Source organism: Ursus americanus, chromosome 8, assembly GCF_024610735.1.
Source record: "Ursus americanus isolate L20-20 chromosome 8, mUrsAme1.1.p, whole genome shotgun sequence".
Lineage (NCBI taxonomy): Eukaryota > Metazoa > Chordata > Mammalia > Carnivora > Ursidae > Ursus > Ursus americanus.
In genome coordinates this window covers 72,267,176-72,290,459 of record NC_142134.1, presented here as the reverse complement: position 1 = coordinate 72,290,459, position 23,284 = coordinate 72,267,176, and the positions used below count along the sequence as shown (strand labels likewise).

At 39.6% G+C, this 23,284-nt stretch overlaps 2 protein-coding genes and 1 long non-coding RNA gene across 9 annotated transcripts in view; 2 read left to right on the top strand and 1 right to left on the bottom strand.

Annotated features, from left to right (window-relative positions):
• Positions 1-240: 240 nt before the first annotated feature.
• LOC123775811 (uncharacterized) lies at positions 241-5,743 on the bottom strand. Its single transcript, XR_006775168.2, has 4 exons — positions 5,460-5,743; positions 4,635-4,658; positions 2,125-2,348; positions 241-1,105 (listed from the first exon to the last, which is right to left on the bottom strand). It is a non-coding gene; the product is annotated as an uncharacterized LOC123775811 (long non-coding RNA).
• A 60-nt stretch (positions 5,744-5,803) lies between these two features.
• On the top strand, positions 5,804-16,379 carry ZBED11 (zinc finger BED-type containing 11). 3 transcript variants are annotated; one of them, XM_087864262.1, is made up of 2 exons: positions 5,804-5,880; positions 13,635-16,379. In XM_087864262.1, the coding sequence occupies exon 2, from the start codon at positions 14,382-14,384 to the stop codon at positions 16,356-16,358; it is 1,977 nt and encodes a 658-aa protein (XP_087720388.1). In that variant the 5' UTR covers positions 5,804-5,880; positions 13,635-14,381; the 3' UTR covers positions 16,359-16,379. The 3 variants fall into 3 exon arrangements, with proteins under 3 accessions (XP_087720388.1, XP_087720387.1, XP_045627332.2); XM_087864261.1 differs by having other exon boundaries at positions 5,816-5,974; positions 14,405-16,379; XM_045771376.2 differs by having other exon boundaries at positions 5,832-5,974.
• Positions 16,380-20,018: 3,639 nt separating this feature from the next.
• The window catches only part of BST1 (bone marrow stromal cell antigen 1), a 32,176-nt gene continuing 28,910 nt past the window's right edge, over positions 20,019-23,284 (top strand). For all 5 annotated transcript variants that reach the window (XR_015725583.1, XM_087864264.1, XM_087864265.1 and 2 more), the window contains exon 1: positions 20,019-22,063. Coding sequence is in view for 4 of the 5 variants with exons in the window: in XM_087864264.1 (XP_087720390.1) it covers positions 21,903-22,063 (161 nt within the window). In the remaining variant the exon portion in view is untranslated. The remainder of the gene's footprint in view (positions 22,064-23,284) is intronic.

Here is a 23,284-nt window from a genome sequence, read left to right as displayed (position 1 = left end):
AACATGGGGGAAATGAAATTATATACTTCCCTCAAACCAAACATTAAAAAAAAATTCCAGGTAGAAGGATTCAAATGTAAACATTCAGAAAAAAATTGAGAGAATATCTTTTTTAATACTCTGGGGGTGGGAAGAATTTCTTAAATAAGAAAAAAAGAGGACAGGCCATTAAAGGATAAATCTTACTCTCATTAAAATTAACTTCTATCCATCAGTAAAAAACATGGCACAACAAAGAAGTGGACAAAGATATAAAAGGCATTTTATTGATATAGAAACAAGAAACACATGAAGATATTCAACTCTTGTCAGGAAAATGCAATTAAAATGACCGTTAGTATTTTCATTCCTCCCCTACCAGACTAGAAAAAGTGAAAGTCTGACAGTATCATATTTGGGCAAGAATGCAGAACAAGAATTCTCATACACTGCTAGTAGAATTGCAAATTAGTCCAATTACTTTAGAAAAATATCAGAATTATTAATTAAGCTGAACATGTACATAATCCTACCATCTAATAATTCTAACTTTATTAGTTTACTGGGGTTGCCATAACAAAAATCCTATAGACTAGGTGACTTAAAAAACAGAAATTTATTTTCTTGGTTTTGGAAGCTAGAAGTCCAAAGATCAAAGCATCGACAGGTTTGGGTTCTTGAGGCCTCTTTTCTTGGCTGTAGATAGATGTCCTCTTGCAGGGCCCTCACATGGCCCTTCCTCTCTACATGGACATGTTCTAATTTCCTTTTCTTATAAAACACCAGTCAAATTGGATGAGGGCCCCCTCTCAAAGGCCTTACTTTTACTTAATCACCTCTTTAAAGACCCTATCTCCACACACAGTCACATTCTGAGGTATTGGGAGTTAGGGCTTCAACATATGAATTTTGTGGACACACAACTCAGTCCCTAACACTGCCTCTAGGCATTATTGGCCAGAAAAATTCTTCCACATGTTTGATAATGCTGATAGAAGCTTAGTTCATGGGGTGCATGGGTAGCTCAGTTGGCTAAGCATCTGCCTTTGGCTCGGGTCATTATCCTGGGGTCCTGGGGTCAAGACAGGCGTAATGAGTAACACAAAATTCAGGATAGTGTTTTCTTCTGGAAAGGAAGGAAGGGGAAATACATTCAGAAAAAGGCACAAGACAGTTAAAAAGGTACCTCAGCATTCCATTTCTTAACTTCGTATATGTGTCCATTTTATTATTCTTTTATGGAGTAATAAAAAAATGTATTTGATCTTTGTCCCTGGTTCAGAGTTCAAAAAACCTTGGCATGTCCTGAGTGAAAGGAGTGTCTTTGTTATTCTGGAATCCCTCTCAACTTTACTGGAGTTTATGGTAATGTGGTGACTCAAGGTGGGGGTTAGAGGTCCCTAGATAGCTTCAGGAGGGAAGCTCATCACCTGAAAAGCTAATTAGGTGATTACAGGGCTGGAATTTTCAGGCCCATTCCCTTATTTTCAGGTAGGGGAGAGGGACTAGAGATTGAGTTCAAATAGCCAATGATTTAATCCAACATCCCTACTTAATGAAATCTCATAAAAAACCCTGAAACAACCAGGCTCAAGCTTCTAGGTTGGTGAACACATCAATGTGCTGGGAAGGTGGGATACCCACACAGGTCATGGAAGCTCTGCACTCCCTGTCTCCCATACTTTGCCCTATGTATCTCTTCCATTTGGCTGTTGCAGTTGTATCCTTTACAATAAAACTCTAATAGTAAGCACAGCACTTACTTGAATTCTGTCAGTCATTCTAGAGAATTTTTATACCTTAGGAGGGGGTGTGGTGGTCATGGGAATCCCCCAAATTTGTAGTTAGGTAGGTAGAAGTGCAAGTAGTTTGGGGATACCTGGGACTTGTGGCTGGTATCTGAAGTGGGGGCAGTCTTGTGGGAGTAAACCCTTGCTTGACCTGTGGGTCTGCTCTAATTCTGGGTACTTAAATTATAGGATACCCATCTGGTATCAAAGGATTGCTATTGAAACAATGTATCTTTAAATGGGATGTGTGCATGTATCACACACTCTTCTCTCTTATTATATATTATATATTTAATAAGGAAAAATTCGACTACTGTACATTTAAATCAAACAAAATCTATGAAGTAGCACATACCTTTAACCATGGGGCAATCATTACCCATACATCTTAAGTCTTGAAAGAGCCACGACTGCCTGTATCCTCACGTTTGGAATTTTATCTCACAGTCTAATAAGAAGAGCTTCATCCATTTAATGCACAAAACATTATCAATCTGGCCTTTTTCCAGCATATTTCCCAAGAACTTATTTAGAATCTGGCACAACAAACACTGAACTTCACTGCTATTTGCCTCAGTCCTGAAAAGGAAAAGGAAAAAAAAAAAATCAAACTATTCCCAGGAGGCGTAATGACAACCATCTGATTTTCTCCAAGTTCAGAATTCTAGAATTTAATAATAACTCATGAGGAAAGTACAATTTATGCAAAAAAAAAAAAAAAAAAACCAGAAAAAAGAAAAAAGCTATGTTAATTTCATTCATAGTCACAGGTATACTACACATGCATTTAATACAGTCTCAAAATAACCCTTACCTGAAATAATATTTGCCAAATAACAAGAATGCAATAATTTTTGGACCAAAATTTAACTTCTTTCCTAAGTAGAGTGCTCATTTAAATACATTTACCTGAAACTGGTTCTTAAGTTTTTTAAATTAAAGCTAGCATTATAGTAAGTAAATAAAGTAAATCTAGCATTATATAGTAAATTAGCTTTTGATTGTAATATTTATCCTGCAGAAAAAAATGTACGAGGTGACTTTCATGTGACATAAATGTGTATGCATGTACATATACCATAAACATACTTACCATCACACATATTTTATTTTTTGAAAGCCTTTATTTATTTGAGTGAGAGAGAGAGAGAGAGAGAGAAGAGCAGACTCGGCAGAAGGGAGCCCGATGTGGGGCTCCATCTCATGACCCTGAGATCATGACCTACCCAGGTGCCCCTATTTATCATCACATATAAATTTAGAACCCTAGCTGTCTTTTCTCTAAATTATAAAAGCCCTTAAGGCTTTCAACCCAGTAAATTTTTAGATGATACATACACTCATTGTAAATGTTAATAAAAATTGACAAAACTTGCATAGTATTTTCAAGAGAAAGTAAAATAATTAAAATAACTTGAAATGTTGCTGTCTTCATCTTCCTTCTATTTGGCTAAATGAAGTAATAAACTGGTGCAAATTCTATTTCTTGCTCTGCTGCAGATTTCATATTTACAGACTATCATAATGTATTTAAGGTATGAACAAATGCCTCCTGAAAAAATGTTTTACTGATAACCAGATATATAAAACCAGTCCTTTACAAACTACATTGATGTCTTTATTCCTAGCACTGACCTAAGACTCCCCAAAATAATAATTTATTAAACTAAAATCTTTATTCCTTAATAACTTGTAATCATCTATCCAGAAGAAGAAATGATTAAGGAAAACAGACTTGGGTAATCATTTACTTGTGTCTCTCCTGTTTTTGAGTTAATTCTGTTATGGAGGAAAGCAGCAAAAGATTTTGTTTACAAAAGATTTGATTTTTCTACACATCCTTCGGTCTATTTAGAAAAACGCACCAAAGACAAATACAGTTCAGTTAAAAAAAAAAAAAAAAAGGAAAGAAAAACCCCACTGATGTCAATTCAACACTGCCTTTTATAATTTCGCCTTCCTATAACACAGCAATTTCTTTTTGATATATCATTTATCATTGTAACTCCTATTCCTACACTATTCAGGCTTTTACTTATAAATTTTCTTATCTATCAAAAACATCCCCCCAGGAGTTCCTGGGTGGCTCAGTCAGTTAAGTATCTGCCTTCTGCTCAGGTCATGATTCCAGGCTCCTGTGATTGAGGCCCTCGTCAGGCTCTCTGCTCATCATCTCCCTCTGCCTACCACTCCCCATGCTTGTGTCCTCTCTCTGTCAAATAGATAAAATCCTAAAAAAAAAAAAAAAAATCCCACCAATTATATTTCAGTGGTTCCCAAACACCCTCAAAAAAAAAAAAAATGCCTCTCATACTTGGCTGCTGGGACTATAGAATGGACCACTCTATAAAGGGCAACTGTAATTATCACATTTACAAATACATTTCCTCTTTGACCCAGCAATTCTCTGCAGACAAGCTGACAGTTACCCTTGCAAATGTAGGAAACATGTATTCATTAAAACAATGTTTCTAGGGGTGCCTGGCTGGCTCAGTCAGTAGAGCATGCCACTCTTTGATCTCGGGGTTGTGAGTTTGAGCCCTCAACGTTGGGCACACAGGCTACTTAAAAAATATATATATATAGATATATATCTATATATCTATATATAGATATATATCTCGTTTCTAATATGTAAAGACTGGAAACAACACAAATGTGTACTTATAGTGCGTTGGCTATAAATTGGAGTATGTCCACAAAATGGACTATGTGACAGTTTAAAAAAACAAAAATGAATGAGGAAATCTAACTAGACAGTGATAAGGAGTATCCAGAATATACTATTAAATGAAAAAAGCAAAGTGCAGAACAATGTAGAAAATATTGAAGGAGGAATGAAGGGAAATAAGAACGCATACTCACATTTGCTTGTATTTGCGTGAAGACCTGAAGGATAAACAAGAAACTAATTAAAAATGGTTAGCTGTAAAAGACTATGAGGGACAGTACTGGATGGGGACTAGGAAAGGAGTGAGTCTTCTCGGTGCATTTTTTTCTATGTACTTTGAGCATGTAAAATATTTACTAATCAAAAAAAGTTTTGAAAATCCAGTGAAAGAAACAGTTTTTTTAACTCTTTGTGTAATCCTGCCAAATAAGGAAATGAGCTTGAGAGAAAGAAACGCTTTTTTCTATTTTTTTATTTCTTAAGATGATAATAAAAGGCAATTAAGTATATCAACCTGAAAAATAGCTGGCTTGTAACAAAGATGCACTTATTTGCACTGACTGATTTTGTCAATAATAAAGAAGTGTGTTTTGTTAAAATCATTACAGGGAAGAAATATAAATGCATATTTATCTTTTAAAACTGGTTAATGAAATGCAGATTTATGTTAAAAATTAGTGAACTGTTAACTTGAAGAGACACAAGACTGTGATCATTAAATACAATATGGGTCTCTAAATAAGTAAACCAGGTAAAACGGTACTAAAATTCAAAATTCCCTACAATCCTCTTATAAAGACTGTCAGGATCTGCGTGCGCTCACGGGTCACTCGGGGGTCCGCGCCGGAGGCCGCTGGGGAGAAGGGGTGCCCGTGCGACCTCGCTCAGGTCTCCAGACCTCTCCGAACTGGGCCGGGAAGGTTCAGAACGTTGGAGTCCGGAGGGCCACGCGAGGCCCCTGGGGGACGCTGGTCCGGGGAGGGCGAGGGGCGGCGGCCTAGGCCCGGGGCCGGGCTTACCGTGCGATAGGTGCGGCTCAGCGCCACCACCAGCTTCGCCTGGTTCTGGTGCGGCTGCTGCGCCAGCTGAAAGGCCTCCTTGATCGGCAGCAACTTCTTCTCCGCCCCCATGGTGCCGGGACCCGGCCGGGACGAGCCTGGTCCGCTCCGGGCTGCAGGGGTCCTACGGACCGCAGGTCAAGTGTACAAAGTCGCCTCAGGCTCGGGTCAGCCTGCAGCCAAGCACGCAAGTTGGAATTACGCTGTCAAGTTGGAATTAGCGCCACACAGTTCAAAAAAAACCCCGCAGGGGAAGGAAAAACCGCGAGACTGTCGCGCGAGCGTTTGGACAAGAAGCTGCGACCCGGCCCCCGGTTTTGCGCTTGCGCAGAGGACCGAACCAGCTTTTCCGGTTGGAAATGAGACGTTTGTGGGTGCCAAGGTTAGGCCGGAAGTGGTGTTGTGTAGGGAATGGGGGGACGCGCTGAATCGCCGCTTGACGGGCGAAACGGGAGGCTTGCGGCGCTGGGCTGGAGGTGAGGAGAAAGGCAGCCTGTGCTAGGAGTGGACCAAAGACTGCTAAGGGGCGATACTCCGGGGTTCGTTGGGGGAAGCACATTCTGGTTTTGCTCAGGAGACGAATTGAGGTGTCCCGGGGGAAGGGGAACAGCAGTCCGGGATTTGAGCGGAGCTGTTCTAAGGTCGGCTGAAAGGGTCAGGCTGAAATTCTTAGAGGCGGCCTATTTGGGCCTGAGAGCGCGGGAGGGAACAGGAATCTGCTGAAGAGGATAACGTGCGAATATATCCAGAGGTGATGATACCTGGAACTCCCTACCCTTAAGGTCTACTGCACTAATATGTGTAAAGGGAAACAAAAGAGAGTGCAAGAATTAAGTTACTGGTTATGAGACAGATCTGCAATGCCTGCAGGAGGGAATCAAGTCTTGTAGATTCTTTTAAAAAGTAGAATATTTTAGACAAAAGATAGAAACAAAAGTCTAACTCATACATTGTGTACTTGCCATCTCACTGGAGAAACAAATTACATAAATTGTTGATAAAATAAATTGAAGTCCTTTGTCTGCTCTACGCAATCTCATTCTGTTCCCTCTTGACCAAGGTAACCACTCCCCCAAGCACCTTTATGTTTAATTTTAATTTCATATTTAGTACTGTTTTGCATGATTTTAACAATCAGTAATGTGATATCCTTTTGCAGTTTGCTTGTTTTCTTAATGTTGTTCTTAAGATTTGTCAGTGTGTTGTAACTCTGGTTCATTCATCATAACAGCTGAACAGGTATTTCCATATATTACTTTTTCACTATCTTTTTTTTTTTTTTTGCTTTGTTTGCCCAGTGCTTGGTACATTGTAAATACTTAAACGTTAGTTGAGTCGATAGATGCTATAGCATTTGAGCTAAAACATTTCAAGAATGAATAGGATTTCAAATGACTTAGGGGTAGTCCATACAAACAGAATACTAGTCAGAAGCAAATTCGTGGAAACGCATGATATATTTCAAGAACTTCGATAGTCTTAGAACTTAAAATGTAGAATTGTTTGAAGGTATGGGATGAAGGAGATACCTAGAAAGATAAGATGAGGCTTAGATTTAAAGGATATTGTCCTGAGGAGAATGCACCAGCTCAGAACCATTAGCGGTTTTTGAATTATGAGGAAACTGATCAAAGCTGTATTTTTAAGAGTGCCTGTTTGGCTCAGTTGGTAGAGCATGCTACTCTTAACCTCCAGGTCATGAGTTTGAGCCCCACATTCAGGGTAGAGTTTACTTAAAAAAAAAAAAAAAATTATATATATATATATATATATATATATATATATATATATATATATATATATATATAATTGCTGTATTTTTAGAGGATAATATTCATAACACCATGAGAGATAACATGTAATGTAAGAGGTAAGAATTAGTGGCAGGGAATTAAAGACCACCTAGTAAACTTATAGCAATAATGATCATTGCATTAAGCATATAAGATAATCATGCATACAGCTTAAAATCCTGAAACATTTTCCTAGACCATTCATAGTACCACTTTCCTAGATAACTATTTCATACCCTCTCTATCAAACTTGCACCATTTTCTACTTAACGTGTTCCATTTAACTGATACCTTGCATCCTTTTTCAGTTAGAGAAGGACTAACCCCAGGGTGCCTGGCTGGCTGAATCAGAAGAGCATGCGACTCTTGATCTTGGGGTCATGAGTTAGAGCCCCACGTTGGGGGTAGAGATTACTTAATAAATAAATAAACTTAAAAAAGAAAAGAAAAGGACTTCCCCATGCTTTCATTACCACACCTACCAGGTCTATACCCTAATACATTACCTCTACTATTACTGTAAGTGAATTATCTGATTTAGGAGAGGAAGTAAGCTCTTTAAGAATACTTTTTGAATACAAGAGTCTGGAGCATAGCCAATTATAAACTCTCAAGGAGAATTGGGTTGAAATAGGAGTAGTAAAAATATAGAAGACCAGAATGATTAAATGACAGTTTTTGTCTAAAAGAATAATTCATACCTATAATAATATAAATAAGATATTAGTATTTTTATATGAGTTATTTTTAGGTAGATTTAGGTATTAAGCTTTATAAGCTAAATCTAAACATAGTTTACATTTATTTTTTTATAGGACCATTCTTTCTACTACTGAACATAAATGGTTTATTATAAAATAGGATATCTTTGATTATCCTATTTTAGATAATATGTTTTACTAGCCTTTGTCTTACATATTACTAAATTGTTCAAATATAGTTTGTAACTTATTTTTCAAATGAGATAATAGTAATAGTAAAAATACTAAAAAAATACTAAAAATAGTGTCAATCATTCCTTCATTTATTCTTTCAAATACATTTATTGAGTACCCACCATATGACAAACACATTCTTTGAGCAGGTAGATAAGATTCATTAGTGCAAAGTCAGTAACCTGAAACCGTATCACATGACTATATTAATGAAACCTTCAACTGTAAATAGTTGATCATCTTAATTGAAATTCTGTCCTGAAGGATGGCTAAGCCATAAGCACAGCTGATTAAAGAGCATTATTCCTCGGAAATGTGGTTGTACATCCATAGCAGTCAATCTCAGTGCATATGTCTTAAGCATCATTGCACACATTTATGATATTTTAAGTTTGGCCAGAAGGGATCTGTCCCAACAGAGTCCATCTGGGCTGTGGAGTTACACGGATGTACTTGCTCATCTTATGATATGTATATGCTCTGATTTACATTGAGTTCTAATTAAGGATATGTCTCTTCAAATTAAAACTCCAAAACTTAGACCAAAAAGGTCAGATTTGAACCTATTCCCCAAACTCCTCTGACTTCCCATTAAGGCACCTTTCAGAGACAAGTAAAGAAAAAGGAGGGCAAACAAAAGACTTCGGAGCATGTTTAGCTCCATTTTTCTTATATTTAGCTCCATTTTTCTTTAGCTATATAGGGTAGAATATCTATGAAAAAAAAAAGGGAGGGGGGCGCCTGGGTGGCACAGCGGTTAAGCGTCTGCCTTTGGCTCAGGGCCTGATCCTGGCGTTATGGGATCGAGCCCCACATCAGGCTCCTCCACTATGAGCCTGCTTCTTCCTCTCCCACTCCCCCTGCTTGTGTTCCCTCTCTCTCTCGCTGGCTGTCTCTATCTCTGTCAAATAAATAAATTAAAAAAAAAAAAAAAGGGAGACATGGCATATTTTATCCTTAAAATTGTAGTGGTTTCAGGGGCATCTGGCTGGCTCAGTCCATAGAACATGTGACTCTTTATCTTGTGGTTGTAAGTTCAAACCCCGTCTTGGGTGTAGAGATTACTTAAAAGTAAAATCTTAAAACAAACAAACAAACAAAAACCTGTAGTGTTATGAGAGTTATTAGAGGGAAAGAAGTATTTAAAACAAGTGAGCATCCTTGTGGGAACTTTTAATTATGAGAGGAAGAGAGTCAGTAATTGTTCTCTCACCTATTAAGGGCAGCTATATATCTCAGTCAGATTGCTTCAGGGCTACTGTGACTTTCTCTCCAACTCTTGTTATTCATTAAAAAGAAACCTAGATGCAGTTGTTTTTTGAACAATTTAGTACACCATGCTCTGACATCCGAGAGAAATAAACTCTTTAGTCCTACTACCTCTTGGAAGATAGGACATAAGACCTCCAAAGAAAAGCTTTGCCTTTTTCAGACCAAGGTGAAATATTTGGAACATGTCATCTTTCAAGGAAACATCTAACCAAGATGAAGTCAAAGGCATCTACCGGTCCCTGAATTCTCTCCCAGATATACATCTTTCTAAGTGTAGGCAGGTACTGTATACAGTAGATTTCCAGCTATTTAGGCTACTCAGCTGTAGTTAAAGCATTTATAATAACTAGCCAAGTTGCTATTTCCAAGTCCCTCTTAGGGCAACCAACACCTAAAACTGCCACCTTTCTAGCGAATAAACCCTGACCTCTGTCCCTATTTGTAGGTCTGCCTTATGGCACCAACCCTTTATATTACTATAAACAGAAAACTATGCCAGGAGAGTGCTGGCCCAGAGACAAGGTGATGCATTTTGTGCTATTGCATATTACAGTTTAATCCTACTCCTATAGCAACAGCTGTTTTCTCAAGTGGCTTCTGCTGCCTTCCTGGCACCTTCCTAAAGCTGCATTCCAACATTGTTCCAGAATGCCCGGTAAAGCTTTCCATCTCATAAAGTTTCAGCCCTTAAGTTCAAGATTTAACAGTTGTCTAACCCTAAACTGACCAAATAAGAGAGATTTCTCTTGACCAGCTCTCTACATCTGTTTTTCACTGAATTACGCTAAATCGTGTGACCCATGTCACCAGCCACCTTTACCCCTGCCTATACCTTCAGATCTATACCCTTCAGTTCTAACTTGGTTCTGTTTTCTGACAGTTCATATCAGAGAGACCAACAGGGTAACTGAGTAGCATGCTAGGCCTTCACAACTCATGAGATCCTAGAATAGTCCTTTTGGCATTATTTGAAATCTGCCAATATGAATGAGTTAACAAATGTAGACACCATTGCCAAAAAAAACCAAAAAACAAAAACAAAAAACCAACTGCACCTTGTCTATGATGCATAATCTGTGTGTACAATTTTTGGTATGCTCCAGCAACAAAAACATAAACAGCCTTTGCTGGGATCCTCACTAAAAACACACTGTACGTACAATCCAGCAATCAGATTCCTTAGTATTTACCCAAAGGAGTTGAAAAATTACGTTCACACAAAAACCTGCCACTGATTTTTATAGCAGCTTTATTCATAATTGCCAAGATTTAGAAGCAACCAAGATGTCTTTATCAGTAGGTGAATGAATAAAAAAACTTTTGTATCCAGACAATGGAATATTACTCTGTGCTAAAAAGAAATGAGCTATCAAGCCATGAAAAGACGTGGAGGAACCTTAATTGCATATTACTAGGTGAAAGAAGTCAATCTGCAAAGGCTACATACGGTGTAATTCCAACTATATGACATTCTGGAAAAAGTGAAACTGGAGACAGCAGAAAAAAAACAGTGATTACCAGGGATTGGAGGGAGGTAGGGATGAATAGGCAGAACATAGGGGATTTTTAAGGCAGTGAATACTCCGTATGATACCACTGTGATGGATACATCTCCTCCATTTGTCAATTATTGTCAAATTATTGTTAATAGTAAAGTCCATAGGGATGTAATTAATGAAATCTTACAGAAGAATATCACCAAGGCTATGGCTCCCTCTGGGAACATCTTGTTTCAAGGTTACCATTCTCTGTGATGCCTCTTTCAAAGCTGGCTTTATTATTAAAAATTAGACCCCCCCCATAAATACAATGACAACAGGCTGATGAACATTGATGGCATTCAAACAATGTGTAGCACATTTTTGCAGGTTGCCTGTATTCTTGACACCTGTACCTTGTGTAGTGTGCTCCACTCTGTTTCACTCGGTGAAGAATGGGTGATAGCCACAGTGAAAAATATTTAGTATGTCCCCCAAACTGGGGGATTCCAATAGTCCTTTCAAGTGAGTGGGGGAAATCCATTCACCAGACAAGTAATAATAAGTAATCTTAAGATAATGGGTGTTTCAGCTTTAACACTATGACTTCCTGGAAGAACTCATGGAATGTAGAATGTATACTAAAACATAACATACCTTATGGGGAAAATAGGATTAGGACCACACTTTATAACTTTGTAACTAGAGCAATAACAAAAGAAAAATGATTTAAAATATATTCAGGGGGCGCCTGGGTGGCTCAGTCGGTTAAGCGTCTGCCATCGACTCAGGGTCATGATCTCAGGGTCCTGGGACTGAGCCCCACATTGGGCTCTCCGCTCAGCCTGGGAATCTACTGCTCACTCTGCCCCTCCCCACTCTGCTTCTGCTCTGTCTCTTGCTTTCTCTCTCTCAAATAAATAAAAATATTTAAAAAAATAATTAAATGTACTCAGGATTTGTTTTAATGAGGCATGGTAAGACACACACACAAATGGCTGTCACGAAGTAGGAAGTTTTTATACTCCCAGATCCCTAGAAACAGGAGATAGAGCATGCCAAGCCACGCAAGGAGGGCCACATGGGGAAACACTAGGCTTGGTCAGGAGGAGAGGGAGTGGAAGGGAAACTGGAAAACCCTGTATTATGAGAAAGTCTGCGTATTTTCTAGGGAAGGAATGAGTGAGGTATGGTAAGCAGGCTAATCAGGTTTAGAATTGGATTTTTGATTAATTTCAACAAAATTGTTGTTCCTGGGATGATTAGGGCCAAGGGAAATATTGCCAGAGTGTAAGAGCCCAATGGGGGAGGAGGTAGGGATGTGCAGGTAGGGCGGGCTCTGGTACAGTTAGTTTGCATATGAAAGTTGTGCAAACTGGGTCCAGCTGTTTGCTGTCAGCCATCCCTAGGATAGTTCTGGGGGATGATCGGTTCTTCCTTGACTAGTGAGACAGCATCAAGAATACAGATAATAGGAAAATAGAGTTAATGCAAACAATTCTGATAAAAGTTAATAACACTAAGACGCTGAATTTCTTTTTAAAAAGATTTTATTTATGTATTTGTGGGTTTATTTTTTTGAAGATTTCATTTCTTTAATTGAAAGAGCAAGAGAGAGCATGAGGAGAGGGAGAAGCCGACTCCCCACTGAGAAGGGAGCCAGACATGGGACTCAGTCCCAGGACTCTGGGATCAGGACCTGAGCCAAAAGTGGCTGCTTTACCAACCGAGTAAGGCAGGCGCCCTATTATTTATGTGTTTGAGAGAGTGCATGTGGCGGATGTGAATTGGGGGGGGGCTGAGAGGGAGGGAGAGGAAGAGGAAAAGAATTCTAAGCAGACTGCACTGAGCGCAGGCAGCCCAACAAAGGATCAATCTTGTGACCCCGAGATCATGACCTGGGCCCAAACCAAGATTCAGATGCTCAACCGACTGAGCCACCCTGGTGCCCCAAGTCATTGAATTTCTAATAAACATTACAGTAAATATAAGCCTTCACCCTCTTCCCCTGGAAAGGTGAAACAATTGATGGAAGGGTGTGTAAGGAAGTGCTGTGTTACAGCGCTAACACCCAAATACGCTAAAATCAAAGAGGCACTGCATTAAGTGCAGGTTTCCCCTTCAGAAGTAGAGCATTCCTATGAAATCCCCTGCTTTCTGAAAGCTCATACCATGCTTCTAACCAAAGACCTACATTAGTACGGTAATGGCTTTTTTCATAGAAGTGAAAATCCTCTTTAGATTTCTTTTAGTGAGCAAAAATAGGTATTAATGTAGGTCTGTCCTAAAAGTGAAATGGCATAACACGAACTTTTAGAAAGTGGGGGATACCTGTACTTGTGAGATAGACAACCAAACTGAGCTAAGAGGAAGTATATGACGGTGAATGAACTTGCTGTATTCAGCTTTGTAAGTGTACTTTGCAACTCCTGATGCTGACTTGCAGGCTTTACTAACATTATTTTTTCTATTTACCAATTTCGGTTTAGGTGATTTGCTTTACAGAAATAGCCCTAAGGTGATATAGAGTGATGAGAAGAGCTTTAGGCTTTTTGCTTCAGCACCCATGATCTTAGATGTCACAAAGGTTGCCATAGCTGGCAATAATACTCTCTGTATTGTAAAGTTTTAATGTCATATCTCTGCTTTTATTCCCAGGGCAAGGATGCATTCCAATAAAGTTCTAAAAATATATCATCAGGTACAGCCTGGTAGTTGACCTAGCTATGGAAAGCCTCCTTGGATCCTCAATGGGTCTGACCATACTGGCATTCTTAAAAACTCTTGCCATCAAAAAGTATCAAGAATGAAAATATAAGATATATACCTACCACTTCAAGAAAGTTCCTGTACCAGCCAGCAGTCTAGCACATTAGCTTGCTGCTTTGATCATCAAACAGACATACTCAAGCTCAACACAGCAGAGGAAAATGTCTCTGTATCAGTATTTTTCACATTCTGTGTGTGACCCATCCGTAGGTCATGGAATCAGTTCTGTGAGTCACAATGAAAATCTTTTTAAAACAAAAGAAAATATAAAGTATCAAGTGCTTTGCATGAATCCTCTGTCAGAAATGTGCTGCAAGGAATACTAAGGTCAATTTTAATATGTGAAAAGATAATTAATGGAGGGCATATAATGAATAGAATGTATACTGGCTAAGAAATGGTTTTTCAATCCTTTGTCCACTGGTATCTTGTTCAATTTTCATAATAAAGTTGGTGAGCAGACTAGTTTTATGTTACCATGACTTTGCAACTAGACGTGAATTCTGAGATGTTCAACTGAGATGTATTTGCAAACTGCATTTTTTGGAAAGGTGTTATCTAAACTATATATATATATAATTTCTTTTTTTTTTTGTTAGTAGCAGTTAAAACATTTTAATCGAAATTACTTTTAAAATGGATCATATCTTTTTTAAAAGAAAGAGGAAAAATGAAGTGAAATATGCAGAAGCCTGTTCAAGTTCAACTCCTGGATCTAGAAATGTGAATAGTGACAATATGGAGAAAAATATTGACTCTACTTTGCAATCTTCAACTTCGTTTGAGCCACATTTCAAAAAGAAAAAAGTAAGTGCAAGACGTTATAATGAAGATTATTTAAAATACGGTTTTATCAAATGTGAAAAACCCTTTGAAAATGACAGACCTCAGTGTGTTATTTGTAATAATATTCTTGCAAATGAAAGCTTAAAACCTTCAAAATTAAAAAGACACTTAGAAACTCAGCATGCTGAACTTATTGATAAGCCTCTTGAATATTTTCAAAGAAAGAAAAAAGATGTAAAGTTGTCAACACAGTTTCTTGGTGGTTCTACGGCCGTTAGTGAGAAAGCCTTATTATCATCATACTTAGTTGCATATCGAGTAGTAAAAGAGAAAATGGCTCGCACAGCTTCCGAAAAAATAATTCTTCCAGCGTGTCTGGATATGGTACGTACAATTTTTGACGACAAATCAGCTGATAAATTAAAAACGATAACTAGTGATAACACAGTATCTCTTCGCATTTGTACTATTGCAGAACATTTAGAAACAATGCTCCTTGCCCGGTTGCGGTCTGGTATAGATTTTGCAATCCAGCTTGATGAAAGCACTGATATGGGGAGCTGCACAACACTCTTAGTTTATGTCAGATATGCATGGCAAGATGATTTTATGGAGGATTTTTTGTGTTGTTTAAATATAACCTCACACCTAAGTGGATTAGATATTTTTACAGAATTAGAAAAGTGTGTTGTTGGTCAATATAAACTAAACTGGAAAAACTGCAAAGGAATTACAAGCGACGGAGCAGCAAGCATAACGGGAAAACATAGCAGAGTAATTAAAAAATTGCTAGAAGTTACTAATAATGGCGCTGTGTGGAATCATTGTTTTATACATTGTGAAGCTTTAGCATCCAGAGAAATCCCACAGAATCTCATGGAAGTATTGAAAAATGCAGTCAAAGTTGTTAACTTTATTAAAGGAAGCTCACTAAATAACCAGCTTCTTGAAACATTTTGTTCAGAGATTGGACCTAATCATACCCACTTACTATATCATACCAAAGTCCGTTGGTTGTCTCACGGGAAGATACTAAGCAGGGTTTACGAACTCAGGAAAGAGATTCACATTTTTCTTATTGAAAAAAAATCTAATTTGGCAAGTATTTTTGAAGATGATATTTGGGTAATGAAATTGGCATATTTAACTGATATATTTGGCATTCTTAATGAACTGAGTTTAAAACTACAGGGGAAAAATAGTGATATATTCCAGCATGTCGAACGTATCCAGGGATTCCGAAAGACGTTATTGTTATGGCAAGCGAGGCTTAAAAGCAACCGTCCTAGCTACTACATGTTTCCAAGATTTTTGCAACATATTGAAGAGAATATTATTAGTGAAAACATTTTGAAAGAAATAAAATTAGAGATATTGTTGCATCTCACTTCTCTGTCTCAAACTTTTAACCATTTCTTCCCAGAAGAGAAATTTGAAACATTAAGAGAAAAGTGCTGGGTAAAAGATCCGTTTGCTTTTCGAAACCCAGAATCAATAATTGAGTTAAACTTGGTGCCTGAAGAAGAGAGTGAATTATTGCAGCTCAGTTCTTCATATACATTGAAGAGCGATTATGAAACATTAAGTTTATCAGCATTTTGGATTAAGGTAAAGGAAGACTTTCCTCTGCTAAGTAGAAAGAGTGTCCCGCTATTATTACCATTCACAACAACTAGCTTGTGTGAGCTAGGGTTTTCAGTCTTAACCCAGTTAAAAACAAAGGAAAGAAATGGATGGGATGGTGCAGCAGGTATGCGGGTAGCATTGTCCTCCTGTGTTCCAGACTGGAATGAACTTATGAGCAGGCAAGCACACCCATCACAGTAAATAAACCTTCCCTGATTTTTGTTTTTGTGTTTCTTATTTTGTGATATTTTTCTGCATTGTATTTAGATGTTAATATAGCATTGTATGCGATAACTTTATTTTTATTTTTGTTATATTTAAATACTAATAAAATCATAATGTAACTTTACATTCATTGAACAAAAATTTAACGAACTTCTGTTAGAGTCCGAGAACTGTTTTAGAGACATCGGGATGTCTCTAAAAGCAAAGGTCATTCTATAGTGGAACTTAATGTTCTGGCAGAGAGACAGAGATAATAAATAAGGCTTAGAATATTTTAAAGGTAAGTGGAGAAAGAGTAATAAGAAAGAAGGTCAGGGAACTATTTGGGGACCAAATCATGAAGGGCTCTGTAGCATCATAGGGCCTCTGGGTTTTTGTCAGTGAAATGGAGAGCAATTGAAGAAGGGCTATGTGAAGAAAAGATATGATCTGAATTAGGTTTTAAAAGACACTCCAGGGGCACCTGGGTGGCTCAGACGGTTGGGCGTCTGCCTCTGGCTCAAGTCATGATCCCAGGGTCCTGGGACAGAGTCCAATTTCGGGCTCCCTGCTCAACAGGGAGTCTGCTTCTTCCTCTCTCTGCCCCTCCTTCTTGCTGGTGTTCTCTCTCTCTCTCTCAAATAAATAAAAATCTAAAAAAAATAAAAGACACTCCAGGGACGCCTGGGTTCAGGCTCAGTCAGTTAAGCATCTGACTCGATTTCGGCTCAGGTCTTGATCTCAGGGTTGTGAGTTTGAACCCCTTGTTGGGTGAAAGATTATTAATAAATAAATAAATGACTCACTGACCGATATTTCGAGAATAAACTGAATTAAATGTTACTTCACTAGAGAGGATTTTCCTAACCACTGTAGTTTTTGTTCCATTGTTCCCTTTCTTTCTCTTTGTAGTGTACCAGTTGTCCTTGTATTTATCTGATTACTAGTTCTGTCCGGCTGCCCCCTGGGATGCGTGCTCTGCAGGAGCGGAGTTTGTGTCCCTTTGATGTGATGCGTAGTAAGTGGGTATTCAGTACGCATTTGATGAACGGTGGTCTCTAATATCTGAACTGGAGGTCATATTCTCAGGAATAATCATGGAATGTGTAGCAACGCCCTTTTTACGTTTTGAAATCTGATTTTGTTCGATAACCTCTGTGAGCATCCGCCAACGGCACTGATTGATACAGCTTCCTCACACTGTTGATGATAAATAAGCAACTGGAATTGCTTCATTTGTCTTTCTCAAACTAATTTTAACTTCTGCTTTTCTTTATGTGTTCACTGACTCCAGCGAGTGATTTTTTTTTTTTTTAACTAGTGATGTTTCTTTTGGCAAGGGCTTTCTCTAAAATCATAAAGGTTAGCGGTGCCTTTCCGGCAGCCACCACACCTCGCATTATTGTAATATTTGATTTTCCATATTTTGTATTCTATTGAACGTAATTTTTCCCCCCACTTTCTTTGTGCTTGAAATAAAGTGCTGGAAGACAATTCTCCATGAATATTTCACGTGTCTGCTCAGTGGGGATCCTTTGAAGGTATTTGCATCCAAGTTAAGAATGTTTGTGAAGGGAGACAGTTTAGGATGATGAAGCTAGAAACACCCCAGGGAAGTAAAGATAAAGCCTCTTCCCCTCTTCAGAGATGTTTGCTTGCGTACCAGAGTAATGGATAATCTCTCTGGAGGGGAGGCTGGAGAGATAATACCCTCAACTCCATAACACCCTAGAGTCTATTGTGGTGCAACAAACCGCAGGATGGACGGGGACACCTGGCCCTTACCATGTCATGCTGGGAAATCGGGGTATGGGCACCAACAGTACTGACCTGGCTGGGTTTTTTGCTATGAGTAATTAATTCTTTCTGATCCAGAGATCTTGTGGTTTTCTGTCAGTATATGTCACTTGTGCAAAATCCTTTTTACCAGGTAAGACAACATATTCAAGTTTCAGGAATTCAGATCTGGACATCTTCTGGGTAGTGAAGGGGGCACTCAACCTATCCCAGTCCACTCTTCACAAAGACTCACATCCATCTTGCTTGAGAAATACACTCCCCTCTCCTGAAGTGTCCACAAGTCTCAGCCCATCACAACATCAACTCAAGTTCAAAATCTCATCTAAGTCTCACCAGCTCAAAGGCTCAAATCTTACATCTAAATCACCTAAATTAGATGTGGGTACAGGATCTGGGTATAATCTGTACTGAGGCAAAATCCTCTTATCTGTGAACCTGTGAAATTAGAACTCCAGTTCTGTGCTTCAAAAATACAGTGGTGGGACAGACCTAGGTAACAGTCACAACCATTCCCATTCAAAAAGGGAGAAAATGAGAGGCAAAAAGGAGTCGCCATTCAATCACCTTCAGAGGTCCACCTGGGCAAACTCCACTAGGTTTCAAAGCCTGGGGATAACTTATATGGCACATGCTTCTGCCCTCTGAACTGAGACCACTCTCTAGGACTGTGGCTCACTCCACCCTTGGATTCAGACCTCCCCCCCACCCCCCGCCCAAATAAACACTACCTCCAATGTGGGTTTCAAACTCCTGACACTGAGATCAAGACCTGAGCTGAGATCAAGAGTTGAACGTTTAACCGACTGAACCACTGAGGTGTCCCTGTTCTAAGACCTTTAAATGCCTCATCTCTCTTCTCTTGCTTCATCCTTTAGCAACCAAGAAGGCCAATAACAAAAGAAATTTCTTCCTTCCTTCCTCCCACCCTCCCTCCCTCTTTCTTTTTTCTTTCCTTCTTTCTTTTTCTTTCTTATTTTTTATTTTTTTATTTTTTAAGACAGATTTTTTTTTTTTAATTTATTTGACAGAGAGAGAGAGCACAAGCAGGAGGGAGCAGGAGAGGGAGAACCAGGTTCCCCACTGAGCAGGGAGCCCGATGTGGGGCTCAATCTTAGGACCCTGGGATCATGACCTGAGCTGAAGGCAGATGCTTAACCCACTGAGCCATCCAGGTGCCCCTAAGACAAAACTTTTAATAAGGAAGTCCAAAATTATTGAAGGCTCTTAATGTTCAAGAAAACAACATCCAGATTAGTATTGAGTTCAAGGTCTTTGAGATGTAACCCTAGCTTTCCTGGCAAGTCTCAACCTGCACTCTGTTTACCAAACTAATTTTTTAATCTTTTCCAGGAGAAGCCGCATTCTTTCCCATTATTCTGGCTTTGCTCAGGCAATTGGTACCATCTGGTATCTCTTTCCCCCAACTCTCTATATATGTCAGCATCCTATGCCGCCTTCTGGAACTTCCTGTAAGGGGAATAATAAAGTATGTGTTTATGTGTGGCTTCTTTCACTCAGTATATATACTTTTAGATGCTTCAGTGTATCAGTAGTTCATGCCTTTGAATTGCTAAGTGGTTTTCCATTGTATGACTAGATCACTGTTTATTCTTGTTGGACATTTACATTGTTTAATTTAGGGGCTATTATGGATTAAGCCCAATGAACAATATTTCATGTATAAATCTGGGTAGACACGTTTTCATTTTCTTTTTTTTTTTTAAGCTTTTATTTATGTATTTGAGAAGGGGAGAGAGCAGAAGCAAGCGAAGCAGCAGAGGGAGAGGGAGAAGCAGGCTCCCCGCTGAGCAGAGAGCTCTATGTGGGGCTCAATCTCAGGAACCCGGGATCATGACATGAGCCAAAGCCAGTTGCTTAACCAACTGAGCCGCCCAGGCGCCCCAGTAGACATGTTTTCATCTTTTTCTTGGTAAATACCTTGTAGTGGACCTATTTTCTTTGCTGAGATATCTGTTCAACAATTTTGCCCATTTTAAAATTTGTGTTGCTTTTCTTCTTATTTTTGTGTTGTTGAGTTCTGTTTTTTAGATACAAGCTTTAAATCAGTAATCAGCATTCATATTATTATGACCTGTGATGTGTTTCAGGATGATGAAAGGCACAGAAGGATGCCTTTTGAGGATGTGTGAGGTTAAAGATAAAATTTCCTTTTCCATCCTAGGAAGTCAAAAGAATAGAATCTAAGAAGGAAACATGAAGAAACAGCATATAGGCATGTTATTTGGAAACATGGAAGTAAATACAAAAAACTTTTGAAACAAAAATGCTTCTATCTGGAAAGTGGACTGGACAGGCTGGACAGGTCAATGTGGGTTTGGGTTATAAACTTTATTTATTTATTTATTTATTTATTTATTTATTTATTTATTTATTTATTTATTTATTTATTTTAAGATCGTATTTATTTGTTTGAGAGAGGGTCAGAGGTCTCAGCAGGCCACCTGATGAGCAGGGGGCCTGATGCGGTACTCATCCTGGGACTCCAGGATCATGACCTGAGCCGAAGGCAGTCGCTTAACCAACTGAGCCACACAGGCGCCCATGGTTATAAATGTTGATAATAAAAAGAGAGAAAGATTCACATAAAATGTTATAAAACCCACCAACCTCCACCTCTTGCCAGCTTCCCATATTTACCAAATGCCTGCCCTGAGGCACTCGGAGTTCACAGCCATTATTACTGTGAGAATTGAAGATTAGGGCCTCCAGAATTCCAAGTGCCATTCTAGCCATCCTGGCTCTCTGAACTGACTGTCTGGAGGATTTTGCATCTATCTGGAGAGGAGATTATGACCTCCAACAAATTACTTAACTTCCCTGAATTTCCTCATCTGTAAAATGGGAATGATAAACCTAACTGGCAGGATATTTTGAAAAGTAATTGAAAACTGCTTATGGAGTGCTTGGCACATAATAGCAACTCAATAAATATTAGTCTCGCAGTTATTATTTCCTGAAAACAAAACCCACTCATCTTTGGTGGAAGAGAGGGCATCTGTCAAAGGTGTCAGTTTGGGGCCAGAAAAATCTTTCTTTTGATGACTTAAACTTTCCTCACCTGTTCCCCAACTTCACCTCTGTGGGGGCTCCTTTCTCCGGGACTCTGGCCAATATTAGCGGAGCCAGTTTTTGTTTGTCTGTTTGTTTGTCAAACTGGTGGTTGCCAGGTGTAGGTGGGTGGGGGATGGGCGAAATAACTGAAGAGGATTAAAAGGTACATAAAATACGTTACAAAATAAGTCAGGGAGATGAAAAGTACAGCACAGGCAATATAGGCAATAATATAATAACTTATGGTGACAGGTGGTGACAGGTGGTGAGCATTGAGTAGTGTATACACAACTGTCGAATCACTACGTTGTACACCTGAAACTCGCATAACACTGTATGTTAACTATACTTCAATCAAAACAAAAACAAAAACAAAAACGTCTCAGTCCTTAGAGCGTGCGAGTGTTGATCTCGGGGTTGTGAGTTGGAGCCCCACCTTGTTACACCCAAGTAATCTCTATAGAGATTACTTAAAAATAAAACCTTTAAAAAAAATTAGCCAAGAGCCAAGAGTCCTGTCGCCAGTCAAGTCCCAACTCAATCTTGGACCTGAAGCCGCTCGCAGAGGCAGGAAGCCAGGGGGTGTGGTGTCGGAGCGCAGCTGGAGGGAGTCATCTAGGTGCCAGAGAAGTGAGTCAGAAGCAGAGTTGGAGGGACAAGTCGCCCGCGATGACAGCCCGGGGGCTCACGCCTTCGCTGCTGCTGCTGCTGCTGGTGGTCGCGGGCGCTGGGGGCGCCCGGTGGCGCGGAGAAGGCACCACCAGGCACCTGGAGAGCATCATCCGGGGCCGCTGCGCGGAGTACATCGCCCGGCTGAATCCGGACCAGCGGTGAGCCGGCCGGGGAAGCGGGGAGGTCTAGAGGTGAGGAAGGTGTCGGGAGGGGCAGATGGAGTCTGAAGGGTAGGGGATGGGGGGAGTGGACGATCTCGACCGAGACGTGTGCGCGGGGGAAGGTGGGGGTTCTAAAGGTCCGGGGAGCCAAGTGCAGAGGGTGGGAAGTCTAAGGGTGAGGGGTGTGTGTGTGTGTGTTTAAGTGTGTAAGCGAAGGAGGCTGTGGTCCGTCAGTCTAGAGGCGAGGGTTAAGTAGAGGTGAGTCTGGATGACAGCCAGTAAGCATGTGCTTAGCCAGAATGGTCAGACCCAGGAGACCCACCTGGAAATTGGTGAATCCAGGGACTTGGGGAATTCAAATTTCATATCCTCTGAAACCTAGAGGAGTTTATGAGTTTGAATGTCTCTTGCCAGCACAGTGCTTCTTACTAATTTTTGTTCCTTTCTTTGGACCTACTTTTTCTATTTTCATAATGTCTTTTTCTTGTGCCAGTTTTTTTTTTTTCTGAATCATTTCAGACAAATAAAAAGAGCAGAAAATAATATAAGAAACACCTATATTACCCGCTGCCCCACACAAGAAATCGACAGTTACAAATGCCTTGGGAAATGTTTTTGGAAAGCTAGGATGGACTTGAAGAGTTGTGGCTGTCACCAGAGGGCATCCTGTCTGCCTTAGTGTCACCTAATACAAAGGGTGACGGCGTGGGGTGTCAGCCACTAGATCAGCCCAGATCCTTTGGCTTGAGCAGACGGTTTTTATTACTTTCAAAGGAGACAGGGAGATAGTTCTCAAAGACTATCTCCTCTAACACAAACTTCAGGGCTGCTTTAGGCTGCCAGCCAACAACATTTGGGTCAGTTTGTCCCTACAAACAGGAACCTAGTCACAGGTACTTAGTAAAACTTTTGTAATCTTTTGAGCATGGCGTTCAAAGGGTTTGCTTAACTCTGGAATTTCCCAAGAACATCTGCTGCTCTCTTGAGTAACTTTGGGCTTTCCCAGGAACGGGGTGGTTCTATAGGACTTGTGAAGCTGACAATGAGCATGCTGGAGAACAAGAGAGTGTATTCCTTGTAACTTCTCACTGTGGTCCCTGATAACCTTATCCCTAAGTAACACTCGCAGGAGGTGAAAACAGCTTTTCTCAACACCCAGTGCGCATTCCTGGTTTTATAAGGTGTCGTCCACCGGCCTGATCACACGTGGCCCCGGGC